Raw genomic sequence first — 23,266 nt, 5'->3', positions numbered from 1 at the left:
TTTGCTAATGACTAATCCATCACTTATGTCACACAGAGTGAATTTCCATGAAATTAAAGCGAACAGCCTTTGTAGACAATGCTTAATGTCTAATATGGGGGAATTGGCAAAAAGTGTCTTTCCTGTAGCCAATAGAAACCTTCTAATCAAGAGTGAAGCCCATTTTAGGCTTTCAGGTAAGTGAAATCTCATTCACAAAGGCCTAAGCTGGAGTGAAGTTGGGGGATTTCACATGAATTCATTTGACTGCATGAATGTGAGCTCTATCCTGTTTCTCTCAGTGGATGCTCACAGTATAGTTGTTGTTCAGAGTTTTCAATTTGAGATTCATTTTTTAAGAATGAGGCATTGTAGAGTTATTTTGGTCAAGGTCCTGGCACATGCTATAAATGGAAAACTAAATCAGTCTTACAAACACATTTTAGCTGTGCAGTTGCAACTCTTTGAATCGAAAGACACTAAAACCAGAAGCTTTAAACATTCACTCTCTGATGTTGGTTTAATGCTCATTAGCATCCTCACATCTCTAAAAACTTCTAATGTTGCTCTGTATCTGCTGGATGTGTAAATCAGTAACTGTTTGCCAAGATGTTCACCGTAACTTTAAGGTCATATGTCAGATGTGTTTTATCTTCTTGTTGATTTCCCAAACTTCCCCAAAAATCTGTTAATTAAGCTTTAAGTGACAAATATCAACTGAAAGGTGTTTTGTCACTAGTCCCATCATCTGTTACTGTATCTCCAGGCACTGGAAGTGTTTGACCTGGTTTGGATTATCCTTGATAAAGAAGTCAGCTTTTCCACATGAACCCTTCAGAGCCAAAATATCAAACACTAACAACGGAGCTCACTTTATATGCACAGTATAGATGTGTTATGTCTGCCTCAGATGTTTTATTTATACAATTAATTTTTGTACAGAAAGTCAAAAGGAGGCAGCGAAATAGGTCCACATTCAAATCCCAAGAGACACTGGATGAAGTCCCTAGCAAAGCATTTTTGCCTTTCAGCAACTCACACTTCACAGTAGGAGCCTCATTCTGCCTGCAGAATACTCATTACAGTCAAGGTCAAGAGGCTGGTTGTGCCTCTGGGCAAGACAAAGGTCTGTTTGAATTAGCTGCCATTGTCTTTTAATAGGATATGAAATTGTTCTCTAAGCCATATTGTTTTTACCATCAACCTTGTTTTCTGCCATTAATAAAGAGTTTAAGAAAAAATGATAGATGAAATGCCAATGTTAAATTGGATCAGAGATTTTAATCCACTCAGCATTTTGATCAAGGTCATTCCGACTTTGGAACAGTTGGGGTCTCCTGCTAGCATGCTAAACGACACAATAGACCACTACTCAACATGGGAGGCAGCATGAAGAGTTAATGACAGAAATGTAGTTTAACTTCAAGGTACAAAACTTGATTCTGATCCAAACTGGGTTGGTTTTTTTTGCTGTTGTTTTTTTTAAATCAGATCAAGGGATTTGTTAATGTTGAGATTTTACAAGCCACTTGAGTTAAGGTTGTTGGAAACGGGAACAGACAAACACAGCGACTGTTTCAATCTTGGGATCCAAATGTTATTTTGTCCCACTTCACATCCTCAGTATCTTCTTTTTTTAATCTCAAAATTGATTCTATAACTATAAAAATCAAAAGGGAAATCTAACTTTAAGGGTCTGTTTAAACAGATAAACATATTTTCACACTTACCTCTAGTAGTAAGTAACTATGCTAAAAGCTTTGGTTTTATTTGCACAAAATTTGAGATATCCATTTCAGATATCTGCCTTCACACTAACAGAACGCAGCAATTTAATTTTATCTGAAATGCTCAAACCATTCAAAAAATGTTCCTTTTTATTTTTCATTGGATATCCATTAGCTTCTGCTGATAAGATTGCTGGTCTTCTGGGGTCCATAAATCTTGACATTAACAGTTATAAAAGGAAAAAATAACATGATAACATAGTGAATTTAAAAAACTGCAAAAAACAAAACACAAATCATGTTGAGGCTAAATTTGCACATAACCAGAAAAGGATAAGAGACGGGTTCTCTGTAGGCTCTGTATAGAACATTCCAAAAATTTGGGAAGAGATACCTCACCTGTCTTATATGCAGGAGATTCTGACCAGTGTGTGTTTTTAAAGGTCCTGTGTGTAGACTTTAGTGGAATCTAGCAGAGCAGTCTTTAAGTATAAGTATGTTTTAATTAGTGTATAATCACCTGAACATAAGAATCATTGTCATTTTGTTACCTTAGAATGAGCCCTTTATATCTACATAGGGAAGGGTCCCCTATCAAGGAGGCCGCAATGTTGCACCACCATGTTTCTACAGTAGCCCAGAATGGACAAACCAAACACTGGCTCTAGAGAGAGCCTTTTGCGTTTTTCACGAATTTTATGGACAGCGTAGGTTCTCCTACATGCTTGGAAGGGGAGGGAGAGGGCGAGGGGTTATTCAGTTAGTTGCAATCTGAAACCTCACCACTGGACACCACTAAATCCTACACACTGGTCCTTTAAAGTATTTTGGGGGCATTTTTAAACTTTTATTAGGCTATAGACAGTAGATAGCTGAAAGAAAGCTCGCAGGATGGACTTGAATTTGCAGCAGGTTAATGGTGTCTTTAAGCTGAGCCAAAAATAATTAGGGTTCACCAAAGAAACTGGTTTGCCTGATCAACAACAGGATACTAAGATGAAGTTTGGTCTTTATGGCTAACAAGGCTAGTTTGGAATGCATTTGGCTCATGCTAATGTGACATGGACATTGCAAAGCTAATCTAGCTGCACTGTTTTTAGTAAAAAGAGGCCTTTGTATAACCTTCTAATTGGCTATGGACCAAACAACAGAGCAATATTCAAGGTGGCTTGGTTGAACCAACCCTTATATTTAAGTTAATAACATTAAACCAATCTGAAACCAAAGGGTCTTAAGAAAACTTCGGCATACCATTAGTGCTCCACCAATTTTACACATGAAGCTGAGAGAATTACTCTTATTGTGTCATCAGTAAATGTAGGGTTGGAGACTACAAACTTTTGAAAGAGTTTGGCATTTATTGTCAGGTAGGGTCAAACAAAATTAGCTATTAGCTTATTAGCTATAAGTTTTCAGTATGGGGAATGTAGAATCCAGCATTTTTGGATCTGTCCCATTCTATGGACTTAATGTCAAGATATCTCCTCCTCTAATGCTTTAATTTGAACATTCCTTTTTTTAATCTGTCTCTGGCAAGACCCCCAACTTTATGAAACTGTAATATTGAATTATTCCTTTAAGGTACCAATTCCCTTCATTTTTCAACCTCATTTGGCAGTGAGTGGCTCTGAGTGTTTGAACCCTTTTTGTTCAGTTCACTGTGGTAGTCTGTCTCACATACAGCTATCTACAGTTGGTTTTACTCTGTTTTCCCACTGAGAGGGAGGGAGAGAGTGCTAAAGTGCCGGTCTCTGGCTGCTGAAGCCATGAGAGGTCTATTACAGTAATTACTATAGCTTACCATGTGTCACAGTCAGCGAGCCAGAGATGAAAATGAAGAGAGGAGTGTGAGAGAGAGTATGAATGCAGGGTGGTTGAGTGGAATTGCATTGTATGTATTACCTGACTGTAATGAAATGTGTTAGAGGGGCTTTGGCAGCCATCTATCGATTCTCTGAGGCGTGCTGCAGTTTATGACAGGCTGCCAGCTCGGCCGTGGCCGTGGAACCTACAGGATGTCTGCAGCTCAGCCTCAGAGCAGGAGAGGAGAGGGAGAGGGAGGGAGGGTAGATAAATAAGCCCATAAAGGATGCTTTGAGTCAGGCGGAGAGGTGGAGAGGAGAGGGGGCTCCGGTCAAACAGTCCCCACGCTTGTTGGAGGCTGCTGGCTGCATTGCAGAGAGATAGGGAGCTATAGCTGGGGTGTCCAGGGAGGGAGGCAGGGGAGAGAGGCAAGGAGAGCAAGAGGAGGGGGGTTAAAGAAGCCAGAGAGAGGAACTAGGGAGGAGAAGCTCAGCAGTGTCGGTCTGCCAGCCAGCCAGCCAGGCGGGACAGTGTGACAGAGGAGGAGAGAGGGAAAGGAGGATTTAAGCTCTGCTGCAAACAGAGGACGCAGAGATGGGCTGATACTGCAGCACAGAACGGCAGCAGACAGAGAGGGGTGGAGGAAACCTGGAGAGGGCGCAAACGAGGAATCAGACTTGAGGACGGGGCCAAGATCAAGCTCCTCACTCTGGCCTTCAACCTTCATCATGACCATCACCATCACTTTGGCCCCAGGTAGCTCATGCATGGCGGAAAGGAGATGAAGGTCCAGTGCCGGGATGGAAATCACCAGAGACAGAGACCAGAACAGATGCCACCCCCAACCTGTAATCTACAGATGTAAGACAACAGCATCAGTTACCAGCTGAGCACCTCTGATCACATCTGAGCTGGGAGGGGGCTTCATGCCCTGGGACAGTCCTGGGAGATAGAGGGAGGAGGAGGAGGAGGAGGAGGAGGAGCAGGCAGCGGGGAGGCTGGCTCACAGAAGTAGTGGAGGGTGGTGGTTTAAGCTGCCTGCTGTATTTTTGGATGTGGGATCTCCTGAATTAAGCGACCAAGCTGGAATAAAGATGTAGTGTGAGCTGGTGGAAGGAGGGGGACAGAACAAGGAGAGTGCTGTGCTGAGGAGAGGAGAGGGCTGGACGTCCCAGCTGGACGGACGGACCAGGAGGACATAGATCTGGGGGGATTCTTGAGGGGGAGACGAAAACGGAGGGTCCACCGGATCAGGAAGGTAAGGATATTGTTATATGTTCGACACTAATAGACTACATTGTGTCCTTATGATGTAAATTGACCCCCACTAAGACGGAAAGATAAGATAAATCCCTCTTTTGTTGGTCTTCACTTTTGCATTTCAACTGGGGTTTAGGATTAAGATTAAAGCTAGAATTAGCTTTAAATTAGAGTAATGCTTCATGTTTGGTATACAGTTGTGAAGGTTTGAGAAAAGAGAATGAATAAAAGTATTCACAAGTGAGAGCAAATGTGTTCAAGGGGAGGAGAAACTGAAATGAGAGTTTTAGAAAAAATGGAGTAAGCAACATTAAAGCTTACTTAGAAAATGCAGGACAAAGAGTTGAGTGTGTTCAGGCCTGTGTGGTGAGTGTGTTTGCAATGTGAGGTAGAGAAAATATTTTTTTCTGCCTGACACTGTGAGTGTGTGTATGAGTGAATTAGTTGACTGAACACTTCAACAGGAGGAAAGAAGGTCCAGAACTGCTGGGAAAAGTTGTAAAAATGCTCAGTAATGACAAAAGAATAGTCTATGTTCCCTGTACATTATCACTGTGTGTATGTGTGTGTGTGTGTGTGTGTGTGTGTGTGTGTGTGTGTGTGTGTGTGTGTGTGTGTGTGTGTGTGTGTGTGTGTGTGTGTGTGTTGCCTCCTGGCATGTACTACACGTGCTGCTTTTTTCCCCCGTGGAGGCAGACAGTGACCGTTAGGAAACAGTTGACAGGAACGCCTCAGAGTGGCTGTTTGAAGGCTGCTGGCGTCTCCAAAGAAAACGCTTGACTGTTTGATTTTCCATGGCATCACTGCCATACTCAACCTGTCTGGTCTGGTGCCTTTTATACAAAGCCTGTTATTTGACAGACTACTTGTATACAGTGAGACCTAAGGTGAAGTAGACCTGCTAACCACAAAACATACTTTGATCCAGTCAGAAAGATGGATAAATGATAACTTCCAGTGATGGGTAGCATGAGAAAAAAACAGAACTAAAAACAAGATTAAAACAGATTGTTTAAGCTTAGAAGTAAGAAATAATACAGTCTTTCCCTTACAAATGAAAAGGTGAATTCATAAGTAATAAACATACCCTTTATACACTCAATTCTTTCAAGGGTGTTGCTGCTACAGGCCTAATAGGTCTGGTATGACCACTATCTTATAGTGGCTAATGTTAGCTAATGCTATCAAACTTTAGATAGATATTGATGTGTAACTGACTTTATTTGGTCAGTTTGTCGACTTTATGACTTTTTTCTACTTGTTCTACTGTACATTTCACAGATAAATATTTCAGTGGTTACAAAACTGTTTTTTTTTTCATTCTCAGTCTGATGATGTCTTTAAAGCTGCATTAATCAATATTTTTAAATGTACAGTGGGTCAAATGACTACGTGTAATGTGAAAGGGGTTGCATGTAGTGACTAATTCACACAGAATTATATGCTAAGCACTAAACAGCAGACAAAGTGAACAACTAGCAAGTGAACGTAGTGGAGCATTTAAACAGCCACTTATTTTTCTTAGGAGTTGGTGGAGACTGGAATAGATCTAAAAGGAGAGTGAATATTGGACTTACATTCATCAGGTGGACACAAATACAACTCTGAATGAATGCTAATGTTGCCCCATATCCTCTAGATGTGTCAACAAGCAATAGTTTGCCAATTCATTAACCATTTTTAGCTACTTTACAAGGTTATAATAAACATCAAACATTTGCAATTTTTAACTTGTTTTGGAGTTCTGCCCTCTGCTAATTTAATGCAGCTTGAAAGCAATTAACCCATGAAAATGTTAGGAAATGAAGAACGATGGAGTGTGCCATTACCCTGTACTTGCCACTTGAGGCCTAGTCTCACATAGTGTTGCTTTAAAAACCTGTCTGCACTGTGTGTAAAGTTAAAGGACGGGTTCACAATTTTTGAAGTCTGTCTTAAAACAACAGTCAGGTGTAAAATGAAAAATGAAAGAGGTTTTCCTCGCTGTAATTATTCGTCCTGTTCATACTGGCTATTAAAAGATCCCCTTCAAATGTGTTTTCAATGTAAGTGATGGAGGACAAAATCCACAGTGTGTCCACACAGTCATTTTGAGCAAAAAGCTTTCAAAAGTTGATGTGAAGCTTATATGAGGCTTCAGCAGTCTGAGTTAGTCATATCAAGTGGATATCTGACACATTTACAGTCTTTTTAGCATCAAATTCCCTCTTTGTGTTTCCTCAGACAGTGTTTCCCTGTTGAGCTGTGGTGGAAGTATAGTAACAAAAAGAGGGACTTTGGCACTAAAAAGACTGTAACGTTGAAAGATATCTACTTGATTTAACTCATTTGGACGCTGAAGCTTCATATTAGCTTCAGATAAACTTTTAAATACATTCAAACACAGGAGGAGGACCGTGGATTTTGTCCCCCATCACTTACATTGTAAGTGCATCTTCTAATGGTCAGTATGAACAGGAGAAATGATTACAGCAAGAAAAACATGTTTCAGTGTTCCTTTGGGCTCAAGACTATTGTTTTAAGACAGACTTGAAAAATTGTGAACCTGTCCTAAGATTTTGTTCTGAGAGTGTGAATACAGAATACTTGTGCTAGGGTAAATAAAATCATCAGGACTCCTCCTCTGGGAATCATGGATATCTACAGCAAATCTGTTTCATTAGTTCTAGATCAAAATGTAGGCAGGCCAAATTATATTATTGCAATGAGAAGGACTCATGATGCATATCAAGATCAGGTCTGAAAAACATTAAACTCTATATCACATATTAAAATATTGTTAACCTCAGCTATTCTCCACAACATATGAATGGAGGGCCAGACGCTGCATTTAGTCTATGTTAATAGCAGGTAGTGTGAAATGACATGGCCTGAAATACAATTGAGGCATTACTTTTTTGCATGAATGGTCATCCTGTGACAACTTCCATCCCTCTTACACACACACACACACACACACACACACACACACACACACACACACACACACACACACACACACACACACACACACATCTCCTCAGCTGTGAGTACTTTATTAGGTTTTCCCCAGCTACATCACTTCCTTCATTATGTAGTGAGGTCTGTAAAAGAGGATTTTGTGCTACATTCACTGGAGAAATCTGAGTGGAGGCACTGAGAGAGCCCTCTAGTGGCAGAAAACACTGAAATCTTGAAGTCTTTGTATTCCTCATCACTGGGTCGGAACAACAGTGCTGTTTATCATATCTCTTCATATCAAAACAGGTTATACGGGTCTCTTGAGTGTGTTTTATGAATGTGTTTGTGTTGAAGCCCTGCTCAGCTGATCTTGACTCATCTTATTGATGATATCATGACTCACATTCGCAGGAAGTGTGGGGCTGTGAGGATCTGACGGCCGATAACATATTCAAGTTTGTTCATGCACCGACAATGAACATGTCGAGCCTGTCCTCTCTTCAGTGCGTTCTCCTGGGCACCTCAGACACTATACTGTATTCACCAACCCCACTTCCTGAATGCTTCTCTGCTCCACTAACCATGCCTCTCCCTCCCTCCCTGCTGTCTGATCTCCAGCACTGCCCTCCTACAGGGTTTACTTGTAGGGAGGGATAACAAATGTTTCTGAATGAAAAGCTAGTTTTTCACACCTGTATAAGTAAAAAGTACACTCACACACACATTATTTTATATTAAACCAAACACTACAGTTATATCACAGTAAAAAAAAAAACAGAGAAGTTTTTAACTTCTATTGTGCAGACAAGTATTGTTCAAGCAAATGTTGTACTGTCATACAATTTAAGGCGAAAATTGCTATTTGAGAGATTAAAGTTATTTTAATACCACTATTTTGGAGAATTTAATGTGTCAGCTAAAGGGTCCATGTAAAATCATTATAAACCATTCTTTATTGAATCCTTTCAGGTTGTATGAAGGGAGCAAGAGTCGTTGAATGTTTTGTGACATAAAAAACTCAGCTTGGAATAATAATTTGTGTCTAATATAATTTTTCCATAAAAAAAGTTCAATTACCTTGAAATTCTTGATATTTCATCTACTCCTTGTACCTCATTGAAAAAGTCAGAATCTATGATAATGCAAATATTGATCAATTCAAAAGTTTTCCTGCTAGACACAAGATGTCTCCTACTTCACCATCTAGTCCATTCTCAGTATATATGTACTGGAGGCTTCAAGTTTTCAAATCACACTTGTGTTATGTTGAATAATGGACCGAGATTGGCTCCAAACTAGTTGTGATGTCACAAATCATTCTTGGAGATTCACGTGTTAAACTCAGATTTAAGGTGAGCACAGAAAAACTTTCCTCCTTCAGCAGACAAATGTAGAAACAAACCGCACAGTGAAGAGAACAACATCACAATGAAGGAACAAACTGGAGGCCAGTTACACACAAATGATTTTGTTGTTTACGGTCGAGGAAGAGTTAAAAGATGAAATGGAAAATGTATTTAATATTCAATTCTCCTTCAGCTGATGAATGTGAAAACAAACTCTGCGCATGCATCATTCTGTACAGAGAAGAGAACAACATCCAACTGAGGGAACAAGAAGAAAAACATGTTTTTGATGAAAACAGACACTGCTGACGTCATGAATAAAGGTTCAGTAACTGATTGTTCATTCAGCAGTGTGCTCTTAGACAGATTTACCCCCAAAAAACATTTTGTTCCAAACCCAGAGTGTAGAGGAATTCCACCCTTGGTGACTGGCTTCAAATTCTGATCATATTAGTTCTTCCCTAACTTGTGTCTTCAAATCAGTGGTTCTTTAGCTCGCCCACTGAGGTATAATTTAACCAGTGAATTTTTCTCCTCAGAGCAACTGAACTCAATTGTTGAACTCCAGTTTGCCCTGTTTGATACTTTATTGAACATTTGCATTATTGTAAATGAGAGGTAACACATAACACAGTATAGAGAGTATGTTAACAGTTCCAGTTTTCTGACTTCCCTCCCTTGTTTTCAATTTCCACCCAATACTCTCTTTCCAAACACCTTTCTTGCTCCCCCTCTTCCTCCACAAGCTGTGTAAAAGTCCCCTATCCCAGGGCCAAAAGCATCATCATTCAGTAACACCTCCCCACCTCCTCACCTGAACTCCCAGCCCATTCAGTCTCATCACCTGGATGTGGGAACTCCTTCCCATCTGGCACTGCCACTCCTGGGAGAAACCTGGGAATATTACTTCTGACTTGAGTTAAAGTGGTTCGTTCCTAGAGATACTGATCAGTGCTGGAATCATTTGGGAGGAAACACTTTTTTCTTTTTCTTTCTTTGATTTGTGGTTCATTTGGAAGTTTGGAATTCTCTGCATCCTGGATTATTTGTAAAATGATGACCCAGTGTTCCTGGACAATTTTTCTAACAAACACGGATCCTCATCAAGATATGGACATAGACCTGGACCACATGTAGACGGGCTTGTGTAGAAAAATCCTTCTGGATATGTGGGTAAAATATAAAGCCACAACTTCAGGTTTTACACACTATAAGAACCACACAACTGTCAGATATGTCTTTTTAACATTTACTACAAAAAAGTGACTTTCTTTTCTAGAAGAAAAGCAATTACTACTGAAGATTTTTTGTGTGTGGGATGACGAAGGTGATGATGTAATTCTTAATCTTTTATCTTTCACAATTTTGATGATGTGTTATTTCATGGGATTTGGTTTCTGTGAATTTGTGTTCAGGTAGAAACTTGCCTCTAGATACTGGTGTCACTGCTGTTACTCACAAACCTCGGAGCAGGCTGACTTGTGCCTATAGTTGGAATTTTCTACTTCTTATTGAATTATGATTGATTCTGCTGCTCAGAAGAAAGTCCTTCCTTTTCATGTTTAATGTCATTGTTGTGCATGGCGGTCACTGGTAAAATTTGAGTATCCAACTTTCATCCCAGAAAACAGCTGGGCTGGAGTCAGGATAGGCAGGCAGATGTAACCTGGGGGCTAATTGCACCTGTCCCCCCCAGTCCCTTCACTAATCCCAGCTCCCGGCCTGACAAAACCCCTCTGGTGACTGTGGCCCTCTAATCAAACAGCACTTGTTACTGTCTGCTTGTTATCTGGCCTGTGGCCCCAGGGCCATGCTGCCTCTGTCTGCTGGTTTAATCCGCTATGGATCGCATATTGAGGAGAAACTCTTTGCTCTGTGACAAACAAGGAATTTATATCCCTAATGAACATACAGTGCAATATACAGTCAGCTGACAAAATTAAAGGAAAAACTGGTCCAGGTCTGAATGTTTGACCCCTACAGTGAGGGGATCTGGTGGCTCTGTTATGCTGTGGGGGGCATTTTGCTGGCATGGTTTGGGTCCACTTGTCCCTTAGAGGGAAGGGTCATATAATTTGTCACTCATCTACTGTCATCTGTGGCATTCAATAATGGTTAAAGAGTGAGTTCTCCTAAATTACAAAAAAAGCACTTTCTTAATTATTTATTACCTCTAGTGGTATCTATCCATGTAGATAGTTTTGGTTTTAAGATTTTCATTTTTATTGGAACTACTTTCTACCAAACAAATAGTCAAATGATAGCTGTAGACAGTGTGTTGTGTAGACTATCCAGAAAAACCGGGACACTGTTTGTGGAAAGAGATATTGCTGTTAAATCCTTAATACAATTTTCAATGCTTTTAGCACCACAAATGAAATTCCATTCACCTCCATTGTATTAGGGTTTAAGCAGAGCTCTCAGAGACAGATATCGCAAAAAACTGGATTAATAAACCAGATCATTTAGAATGTTAAAACTGTAATTTGGATAAACCCATTCTTTAAGATTGCACTAAACCTCTTGAACATATTAGGTTTTACATACTTTATGTGTTGGATTTGTCATCATTTTGACTGATGCTCCTATTCTGAATAAGTCAGTGCAAAAGAAATACAAAATAGAAAGAGAAGAAAACAGGGAGAGAAATTAGGAAAACTGTCGATGGAAAGTTGCAGTTTTGAGATTATTCAAAAGAACCTCTAAATGACAGTGATGACACACCAAAACAATGCCTGAGAGGGAAAATGTATTGTGTGTGTTCCAAAACCTCTATCTACAAAATTCCCCTCTCTGTCAGTGCCTGAATATCCAATAGACAGTGTCTCCTGAGTAGAGTGTACATCTGTGGAGTTAGTGTGATTCATTGCCAGCATGTAAATCTGTACGTCCACTCAGCAAGCCTGTTAAATCTTTCTGTGCATGAGTGTCTCACAGAGCTGAATGTAATGATATAAATATCAGTCTCTCTGTCTCTCCTGCATGGGCCTGGCCAGGTGGGGTGTGGGCTGGGAGGGGGGCCAGGAGGTAATTTCATGAATGAAAGGACAGAATTGTTCCTCCATTTCGACTGGTCCCAAGCATTGGCCAAACCCCGGCTGGCCTTTTAATTAGAGCTATTAACCCGCAGAGAGGGAAGAAGGGAGCGCCAGAAGGACTGATGGGAGGGGTGCTGAGGGGAGAGAAAGGGGGGAGGAAGATGAAGGAGGGGAGAACAGGAGGGCAGGAGGTATTGAACTGTAAGTTCTTTCACTTAGAGTGATTGAATGCATGTTTAATCTGGGCCAAGCTCTTTGACAAGATATCAGCACTACACCTACTGTAGTAGCAGCACCAGTGTCAGCGGTAGCGAGTGCAGCAATAATGTGAGTTGTAGCAATAATATCCATGTGAGTAGTAGCAATAGTAGGAGTAGCATCAATAGTAGTGATAGCTGTAGTAATAGTTTTATTTTTGGTTATAGTCTCTGTCACCACTAGTTAGAGTAGCAGTAGGCTATATCAGTGGTTCTCAAAGTGGGGTCCCCAGCAAAAAGGGAAATCATTTATTTTCACTATAATTCCATCTATCACACACAATGAGAGAATGTGTGACTATTTTGGTCATGGGTTTCATACACTTTCTGTAATAAAACATCTAAAAGCAAAAATCTTATCAGATGGAGGACCCTGGGACAAAATCTTATCAAATGGGGGTCCATGGTCTAGTTTGTGTCAGTATGGGGTTTCTTGATGTGAAAAAGTTTGAGAACCACTGGGCTATATGACAACAGTAGTAGTAGTGGTAGCAGCAACCTGAGTACTATTATTATTGTGGCAGTAGTACTTGTGCTAGTAGCAGCAGCAATGGTAGTGGCGGCAGCAATAGTACTGGTACTGTAAAAGCAGTAGCACTTGTAGCAAAAGTACTAGTAGCAATAGCATGCATGTGTGAATAGTAGTCATAGTAACAGTTGTGGTATTGGTAAAATAGCGGAAGAGGTTGTAGCCTATTGGTAACAGCAATATTGCTAGAAACACTAGTGGTACCTTTACTAGGAGTAGTAGTAAAAGCAGCAATAGCACTAGTTGTACTACTAGTATTAGTATTAGTTGTATTAGTGGTACTAATAGCCGCAATAGTACTAGTATAAGCTGTAGTTGCAGCAGTAGTAGTGGTGGTAGCAACAGTGCTAATAAAAATGGTATTACTAGTACCATTACTACTACTAGCAGTTGTAGTTGCAGCAGTAGTAGAAACAGTAGCAATTGTACCAGTGAAAGTAGCAGTACTAGTAATAGCAGCAACAATAGTACTGGTACTATTGGTGGTAGAAGTATTAGCAGCAGCAGCAGCAGCAGCAGCAGCAATAATGATAGCTGTTGTAGCAGCCCACTACTACAGTAGGCTAGTATTTTCCTTTGACTTACACCTTCCATGTTTCCTGCACCATGATGTCAGTGACTGCTGTGGGTGTGTGTTCAGCTGATGGTGACCGATGAAAGGTTTTAAAGAAAAAACAGGAAATGGCACTTGGGTCAACTAATGAGGAGTTACAAGCTCTCTCTGTCCAGAGGCCCTGCTCCCTGTCTCACCTGACATGTATAAGCAGACATGTGTTGATACTGCCCCTTTCATGTACTGTACAGCATGCTCAGATTCCTCACGTGTGTGTGTGTCCATGTATGCATGTAAGAAGCAAATTATATGCGATACATGTGTCTTACTCAGTGACATTGCTGTGAATATCCGGTGAAAGTTAATTTGTACATAGTGTATCCCCTTGCAACTGTAATTTTCTCCTCTCCTCCCTACCTTGTCTTCTCCCTCTGCTCACCCTCTATAAAACTCTTTCCCCTCCCTCGCTCTATTCCTATCTTCCCCCTCAACTTCTCTCTGATCCTGTCTCCTCTTACTTTTTGATTCTCACCTTGACATCTGTTGGGATCCTCGCTGCCTCACATCCTCCTCCACCTCCAGATGCCCTCTCGCTGCAGGAATGCGCTGAACATCGTGGTCACCACCCTTTTTGCTGCGGTGGTCCTCTTCACCATCCTGCTGGCCTATGTCACAGGTAAACTTGTTAATTATATTCATTTATTCTCTATGTTGCATGACAAAAACGATATCATACACAGAGCAAAATACTTGAGGATCAAAACTATTGAAAGTCATGTTTTTTACTTGCTCTCTCTGTATTCTTGTGTTCATGTAAAGGTTATCAGTTCATCCACACTGAGCAGCACCACCTCTCCTTCGGCCTCTATGGTGCCTTCCTCTCCCTCCACCTTTTCCTCCAGAGCCTTTTTGCCTTCTTGGAGCATCGGCGGATGAGGAGCCCCTCCCGGCCACAGCATCTCCGTCGCTCTGTGGCCCTCTGCATAGCCGCCTACCAGGAGGACCCAGACTACTTGAGGAAGTGCCTGCGTAGCATTCGCCGAATCTCCTTCCCTGGCCTGAAGGTGGTGCTGGTGGTGGACGGGAACCGGCCTGAAGATCGCTACATGATGGACATTTTCCAGGAGGTGATGGGTGGGGCTGACCAGGCTGGAAGTATGGTGTGGAAGGGAAACTACCACAGTGATGGAAGCGGAGAAGGAGGTGTCGGAGGCGGAGGGAGGAGCACAGTGCACATGGAGGAGGCAGCACGAGTGACTCGGCTGGTCAGAGGCTGCCGCTACTCCTGCATCATGCAGGAGTGGGGAGGGAAGAGGGAGGTGATGTACACTGCCTTTAAAGCACTAGGGGACAGTGTGGATTATGTGCAGGTAAGGGCCTTGCACAGTTAATTATTTACATGCACCTCTATATTGAAAGTAAGAACTGGATACTGGACTCATTTACTTGAATGAAAGCCAAAATGAAATGAAATCCTGTGTTCTTGCTCAGCCCATAGACTTAACATTTGGATGATATCATGCACATAAAAATAGCTTTTCTAGGCAAATAAAAAACATTCAGAAATTCACAACACAAAGAGTACTGATTGACCTTGTGTCAGGTCAACAGTTTTACAATCATCTATTTTATAATAGTGGTCTATTGGGAAAATGCCTTTTTTGCAGTACCAAGAATGGCCACTGAGTGGCAGCAAAGCTGAGTAGTGGCGCTGTAGCCAGCATTGTTAATAGATCCATGATTAAAGTCCAATGTTCTTTTGACTCACCCATCCACCCCAACCTCCTCACTATGAGGACTTTGTCTCTCTATAATAACTCCACCTGATTCCATCCATTTGCTCCCATAATTACCACGACCGCTAGAGGGAATTGTATGTTGAGCGTTAACATGAGGTTATGAGACACTTGCTGAAATGACTTGGCTTCTTGAGAATTTTTTTCAATTTTTTTTTCTTGAATTCTTAGTATTAAAACAGAAACAAAAAGACTTAAGTTAGAAATTGTATGCTACAAATATGCACTATTACATTTATTTTTCATGTGGCTCCTATCTTCCTCCATAAAAGCAACAGAATCTGCAATGCAGGGCAAAAAAGAAATTGGCACTTAAAGGATGAAGAAATACCCACACTCACTTTTAAAATGTGACCCACTGTGAAGACATACAGTTGAACCAACACACCTATCATGTCTTGTCTTAACATTGTCCATTTATTGTTCTGTGATGTTGTACTGCTTGGATAAAAGCTTCTTTTCTTGTCACTGAGGTATAACTTTTGGTACTGTGTTGTTTGTAGCTGCTTCTGGAAAAGCATCATGTCCTTTTCACTTTGACATACTTATTTAATTTATTGTCATTTTCTTGTGTATTTGCATACACAAAAGAACAAAATGCTGTTCCTCCCAGCCTAGCAGTGAAACAACAACAGAAAGGATAAAGATATTCTGTATATCTAAAAATTCCCTTTAGAAAAATGATAAAAACATATAATTCCCAAGAGAAAAACATAAGAAGAACGAGAAGTTAGCAGCACAGTGCATTAAAGTGCATTTAGAGAGAAAAGTATCTCTCAGTTCGATGTAGACAGCTCTTGCATGTCAACGAGTGACCAGCACTGATGAAGGAGTTATATAATCCATTTTGCTGTCCAGAGAACATCAGAAAACATTAGGCAACGTGATTGTTGGAACTGCTGGTTTGTATGGGTTAACAGTTAGCCTAGCTTGCACTTCTCTGCGCTTGCCCCGCTTCCACGTCCTGTTGTACCGCTTTTGATGATTCCTCTCTGGCGCAGCTCCAGGCAAGGCCATGGTCTCCTTTGTGTCCGCTGAGTGTAGCAGACCATGCGCGCTCAGCCAATTTAGCTCCTAGCCATTTCTCATAGCAACAGTCTTTGTTACGAATGTCCAAAAGAAACTGACGATCATAGACATATTTCCCTTGCACTCCACACAATGACACAAATGTAGACGTAGACATGGACTAACACACTACAAAGTCGAAACTAGGGGAGGCCGCCACAAATGTTGGTGGCGCTGCAATCACACCAGTTCATGGAGAGAGAGAGAAAGAATACCATCAACAAGGACCCCTTAATTTCTCTTGTCTTCATTAAATAACTCTTCTGTGAGCTTCCTCAGTGGAGATTCTCCTTCAGAATGTTGGTAACAGTGGCAGGTAGAAGTTACCAGTTGACAGCAAGGTAGTTGTTTTGATTTAAAAAATATCCAAAGATGATATTTTCTCTTCTGTTCTTGCTGATTAAAACTGTTACGTCTTCTTCAGAGTCTTTTCTGAAGATTATTTGAAGATTATTTTGCAAAATGTCACACTCTTTAGGTCCAAGTTTGAGATGTATTCAGGAGCCCATCTCCAGTGCAGCCACTCTCTCTCATAGAACATGGCAGCTTCTATTAAGTTAACAGATCATTTTGGCAGCAGGCCTCACACAAAAATAAAAAAACAAAAACACCATTAAAAGTGTGATGATAGGGGTGCTGTGAGGCAGTAGCCAAAATTTCACAAAGCCATCAGTGGATGCTTATTTATATTCATCTGCACGCTCTAAGCAAGTATCATTTAAATCAGCTGTATTACTGATTTGATATCTGCACTGCTTCTGTGTTGGCGCATACAGATGTCCACATTCCTCCGAATGAAATAGATTTTAAACAGGAAACTGAACCTTGCTTGTGAATGCTAATACTGTCTTCGGAAAGTCCAACTTTTTTAATAGTAGAAATACCAGTAACACTTAATTTGGATATACTTGTGCTTATAAGGTACCACAAGGTAAATGGGTATCTATGGGTGCCCACAGAACACATAATAGTCAGTCATGTCAATTATAAATCTATATCGGACTGTTTATAGTATAAAGAGGTTGCTTATTTGTCTTCCAAACCCAATGGACCCACATTGGACAAAAAACTCTCCTTTCATAGCCAGCTATTGCATGCCCTCTATTGCCCTTACTCTGGGTCAAAGATCACATCCACAGCTAACCCAGAGCTGTGCGATTACAATGAACCAGCTGGGATCTCTGTCAGCAGTCTCTCATTTCTCTCATGGACTTTAGCATTAATACTACTGAGTGTTGTACAACACCTGCAGCTGAGTTTGACCAGCAGTTATACATATGAGTATGGGGGCTTGTGTGTGAACCTCATCATTATTGCACCTGTGTATTTGTCATGTCATATTTTAGGTGTGTGACTCAGACACAGTTCTAGACCCAGCATGTACCATTGAAATGCTGAAGATCCTTGAGGAAGATCCAATGGTTGGAGGGGTTGGTGGAGATGTACAGGTAAAAACTTTACTTTTCAGTTGTAACAACTTAAGGAAGGACCAAGACTATAATATTTTGTCTGAGAGTCAACTAGTCAACTCTTGGGCCACCAAAAGTGATCAAAAAGCTGACATGACAACATGCCTGTAAAGTTCAATGAACCCTTTTATTCCTTTCTTGACTTTCTGAATCATTTCTCCACACTTTCTGTCCTCCAGATCCTCAACAAGTATGACTCGTGGATTTCTTTCCTCAGCAGTGTGCGCTACTGGATGGCATTCAATATTGAGCGCGCCTGCCAGTCTTACTTTGGATGTGTCCAGTGTATCAGCGGCCCTCTGGGGATGTACAGGAACTCCTTGCTCCAGCGCTTCCTGGAACCCTGGTACCACCAGACCTTCCTAGGCTCCAAGTGCAGCTTTGGCGATGACCGCCACCTGACCAACAGGGTGCTCAGCTTCGGCTACAAGACGAAATACACAGCGCGATCGCAGTGCCAGACTGAGACGCCAACCCAATACCTGCGTTGGCTCAACCAGCAGACTCGATGGAGCAAGTCTTACTTCCGTGAGTGGCTCTACAACGCCCTGTGGTTCCATAAGCACAGCCTCTGGATGACCTATGAGTCCGTGGTCACTGGCTTCTTCCCCTTCTTCTTGGTTGCCACAGTCATCCATCTCTTCTACCGTGGAAGGCTGTGGAACATCCTGCTCTTCTTGTTGACAGTGCAGCTGGTTGGGATGGTGAAGGCTACTTACGCCTGTTTCCTGCGTGGCAGCCTGGTCATGATCTTCATGTCACTCTACTCTCTGCTCTACATGTCCAGTTTGCTCCCTGCCAAAATATTTGCCTTGCTCACCATCAACAAGGCTGGATGGGGCACTTCAGGACGCAGGAAGATCGTGGTCAACTTGATTGGTGCTGTGCCTGTCACAGTGTGGACTATGGTGCTGCTTGGAGGTGTGGCATATACAATCTATTGTGAAACACAGGAGCCATTTAGTGAGACAGAGAAAGCATTATTGATAGCAGGGACGATACTCTATGCCTGCTACTGGCTCATTCTGCTGGTGCTCTACCTGGCAATTGTAGCCAAACGGTGTAACAAGAGGGAAGAGCAGTATCACCTGCCATATGCTGAGGCATAAACCTGCTACCAGAAGGACTGGTAGGGCATTCGCCCCAGGTTTCATTGCAGTGTGACTCTAGCAAGGTCTCTAGTGACCCTGTGAACTGCTAGAGTGATGAGCTGTGCACCAGGAACCCGGTCACATCTTTATCACCGGTGCTAAAAAAGGTGTGAATCTGAAATCTGAGCAGCAGCAATCTGATCCAGTTGGGGGAAGACTTGAAGATATGTGGATCCATACAGCTCTCCCATTTATATCATGCTCAACGGTGCTTCACATTGAAAAACCAAACCAAATGGAACTGATCCAGGTTGTAAAGTCTTCATATACATGTAATAGTGACATGCTCAGAAGAACATTAGGTAGTTTATGGGTGCAGGTTAGCTGTAAAACTGTGATAAAAGGGTGCAGGAAGGTGCTTTTAAAGAATGTAAAGCAAGATAAGGTACACAATGAGACTAAGGAGACAAAGTTCTCATTTAATAGTTGGTACATTTTTTGTGTCCTTCATTTTAATATAGATGAGATGGGATGAAATGTGATGGGAGTGAAAATAAATAAAAATAAATAAAAAAGCAGGGCAATTTTCTCAGATTAGTCAAAGCACAGCTAAGCGAAGGGAATCTTAGAAGTGGTGCATTTGCATAAAAAGTCAGTGGAAAGATGCAACTGGGCGTAAACAGATGGAAATTTGCTCTTTGCTGCACAAATCAAGGCGAAGACACGTCTGAGCAAATTGAAACATTTTTAACTTGAGTATAGAAGTGTGCTAAATCCTGGCGCCTTATGATTCTATTTTATTAAAGTATAAAGAAGAGAGAAAGCGAAATAACAAAAAAATCTTTGTGAGTTCTGAGATTAGTCAGAGCTGACACACAAACACACACATACATCCTACACACACACTGTTTGTGCATGGATTCCTAGCCAGCTACAGCTAATGTCTGTACAGTTGGTACATTGACCGCTTGTGAACAATAAACATGGACTGCAAAAACAGTCAAAAAAGACGAACATTAATAGCATTGCATAGCCTGGCATGGCGGACGCGGACACACACACACACACACACACACACACAGCTGGCAGATGCAACAGCATCATTAATATAAGCATATGGATAGAGGTACACCAGCACCAACATGCTCAGTAACATTAAAAATGACTGGCATGGCAGCCACATAAACCACACACATGCATACACGCACACACGCACACAGACACACACACACACACACACACACACACACACACACACACACACAGCAGAAGCAGCAATATCAGCATAAGATCCAATTATACACCCAACAAAAACTATACCCAATAAACAAAAATATTGCAATGGGCAATAGGCTACAACAGTCCGAAATAGTAAATCAGCTTACTTTTGATGATTACAACAGGAGACAATGGGGTTCGGTGTTGAACACTGAAATTATTTCATTACAGTCCAATGATTCAGTCAGTTCTCTTTCAAAGGAGAGCAGGGACAAAGAGTTCAGTCTGTATGTCATCGTTGGTACCCTGATACCAGTTTTTATCCGACTGACAGTTTAAAAGAGTCTTTCAACAGTACAGCTTGTTGCTGCTGCTGACGGGAAAAGGGTTGAATTAGCAGAAGGAGGAATGATGAGCAACCCAAAACTCTTTTGACATACTGTACATATGGGCGTGTGAGTACTGTATCAAGATAGATTTGAAAAATCTGAACCTGTCCTTTAAAAGTGTCTATATAATGACAGAGACTGCCGCCGAAAGTTACCAACGAACAAGAAATGCAGAGAATATGATATGTTCTCCTGTCACACAAATTGAAATTGGTTGTAATGGTGTGAATGTGTTCAGGGCACAGACTGAGACAGCTTAAGTGGTTATCCTTCAGCTCTAAGACCAGTCCTTATCAACTCTCATCAGCCATGAACAGTACAATCATCTGCTCCAGCTGTATTTTGTGAAGCAGCTATGATTTACCAGAACAGACAATCTCAACATTTCTGAATATGTGACATGCAGTTGTACTTTTGGTGCTGTTGAGCAGTGTCAAATGATTAACTTATTACTGTACATTCTGGTCCAATTCTCAGTTTACAATCACCAGTGGGTCGTAGTTTCATTCAGTGGTTTAAAGAAGTTTTATATGGTTACTTTTATATATTGTAAAGGTGCCAAATCATGTTTGTGTAATAGTAAAGTTTTACTACAGGACACTATTCTCTTAACTTTGGACATTTGTGTCCTTTTTATGCTAAATGTAGATCATGTTCATTCTTTCCATCATCTACAGTGTAAAGACTGAAGACCAAAGAGATTTCTTCTAAAGTGAGAGACTTGAGAGTTTTGCTTTCACTCTGTCTTTTTGTTCTATGTTTTCCATGCAAATTCCAACTCATTTCAGATCAGACAGCTCAATTTCTAAAAGGTATGTTTCAAAACTTAAACATCAGGTCTGTCTGTCAAGGGTGAGTAGTATCAGCATATGTGTCTTCACTGACATCCGCTTTTTTCTTTAAGCAGTGGAAATTTCCTCTGTGTTCATATTGTTTTTCTGTGCGGTCTGTGTAAGTTGAAACTTGAAAGTTGAAAAAGGACACATACATTAAAAGAAAATTATGTTTACAGGCTTGTTCAGCCTTTTTGATGGTCAACCCACAATGCAAGAGGATTTGTTTCTTCATCTGCTGATAGATTTGCATCTCTGGGCATCACAGGACACTGGAATTTTCCTAAGTCATTAAACATGCTTTCTGTTTTTGACACAATCCTTCCATTCATACCAAATACAGCCTGATCCCATATATCAATGACTGCATTGACTTTTTCCTCATGCTATCTTTGTCAATATCCTGAATATTCACAGTACTGTATGTTCACTTAAAAAGGGGGAAATACATTTTCAGGAATTAATTGGGCCAGAGCATCAGTGTTTTCATTAAAGGACTAAAATACTTAAGCATGATAAATGCTAAGTGGTCAGCCTTCTCCTCGTACAATCCCCCTTATGTCAGGTGGTGCACAGATCTCAGAAATTGGATGTTGTTTTGTCTATTTCTTGTCACTTTTTCAAAAAAGTTTGAACTAATTTGAACTAACATGTGATTTGTTCAAATTCATTTGTACACAACCTACTTGGCCTACCTCTATGCTATGTTGTAAGGGGTTTATTTACTGTGCCTCTGCTGCCAAGCTAACAATCATCTAAGACAGGTGCATTTAAAAAAAAAAAAAACAGCAAACAGCCTTACCTTTAGCCATGATTTGTCTATCAATGGTGCTCATTTTAGTAAGCATGACACTAAACCATTCTGAGATGGTGTGGTGTCACTAGTTTCCACCATTTTGTATATGCAAAGAGAATGATAGCCTAGTTTACTGATAGGGCAACAGAGCATGCCATGGGTCAGTCAACCCTTCTCTGGATTACAAGATACGTCCTGTTGTGCTGAAACTAGAAATTTTCAATTTAAACGGTAGTTCAAATTTCAAATAAAAAATGACAGTCATACAGCAGACATATGATGCTCTTTTCTTTTTAGCTATGCTATCAACATGGCTTTATAGATGGCAGACATACATTTTATTTAAATTCTCTATCATATAACTGTGAACATTGCACCTCTAGGGGCCGCTAGGTGGGCTCTTTTTTGCTGACAGGCACTGCATGGTTTTATTTGATCTGAATGAGGACTTCTTTACAAGACCTCTGAATGAAAAACTATATTATTTCACTTTATTTCATTCCAAACCAATATGGAGAGTGAGTACAGACAAAGAGCTGTTTCATTTATGAAGTTATGTGAGAAGTCACTCACAAACTAAAATGACTTTCAAAACATGTTGCCAGTGTGGCCAGGAAGTGTATACATTTAATGTACTTCATGTGTGTGAGAGTGTTTGGGGGAGGTATCTGAATGCTTATGAAAACGAACAGAAACTTTACAGCAGCTGAATGAATCGGTCCCTTCAGTCACTTCGCACTAACAGGGTGGCTTTTTACTTCTGGGGTTACACCTCAACATGGGAACTGCCTTCATCAAACAAGCACATACACACACACTTACACGCTGGAAGTATTCTGGCAACATGTCAACATGCTGTTTGCTAGAAGATTGAGTCAAATATTTTAAATGTTTATGCACACCAAACTGATCTCTCAGCTGTTCTTTCTACTCATTCCTTGTTCTAGTGATGGTAACGTTGGTCAGTCCACAACTGTGCTCCAAAATGAAATATCTCAAACATTGGATTGATCACTATGAAAATTTATACAAACATTCACAGTTGCCAGAGGAGGAATCCTACTGACTTTGGTGATTCCCTGACTTGTCATCAAGTGCCACCAGCAGGTCAAGGTTTTCCCTTATACAGTGAAATACCTCAACATATACTTCACTGGCACACATTCATGGTTGT

The 23,266-nt window shown here is 40.9% G+C and overlaps 1 protein-coding gene across 1 annotated transcript; it reads left to right on the top strand.

The window, feature by feature from the left end:
* The first annotated feature begins 12,817 nt into the window (after positions 1–12,817).
* Positions 12,818–18,951, top strand: has3 (hyaluronan synthase 3). Its single transcript, XM_042412475.1, has 5 exons — positions 12,818–12,826; positions 14,015–14,108; positions 14,252–14,802; positions 17,643–17,744; positions 17,945–18,951. Exons 1-5 carry the CDS (start codon positions 12,818–12,820, stop codon positions 18,872–18,874), a joined length of 1,686 nt encoding a protein of 561 aa, XP_042268409.1. The 3' UTR covers positions 18,875–18,951.
* The last annotated feature ends 4,315 nt before the right edge of the window (positions 18,952–23,266 follow it).

Source organism: Thunnus maccoyii, chromosome 5 (genome assembly GCF_910596095.1).
Source record: "Thunnus maccoyii chromosome 5, fThuMac1.1, whole genome shotgun sequence".
Taxonomy (NCBI): domain Eukaryota; kingdom Metazoa; phylum Chordata; class Actinopteri; order Scombriformes; family Scombridae; genus Thunnus; species Thunnus maccoyii.
This window is presented reverse-complemented; position numbering and strand designations above follow the sequence as displayed.

Coding starts and splice junctions, on each gene's coding strand:
- has3 (XM_042412475.1), top strand. Junction 14,109..14,251: donor CCTGCTGGCCTATGTCACAG/GTAAACTTGTTA, acceptor GTTCATGTAAAG/GTTATCAGTTCATCCACACT. Junction 14,803..17,642: donor ACAGTGTGGATTATGTGCAG/GTAAGGGCCTTG, acceptor GTCATATTTTAG/GTGTGTGACTCAGACACAGT.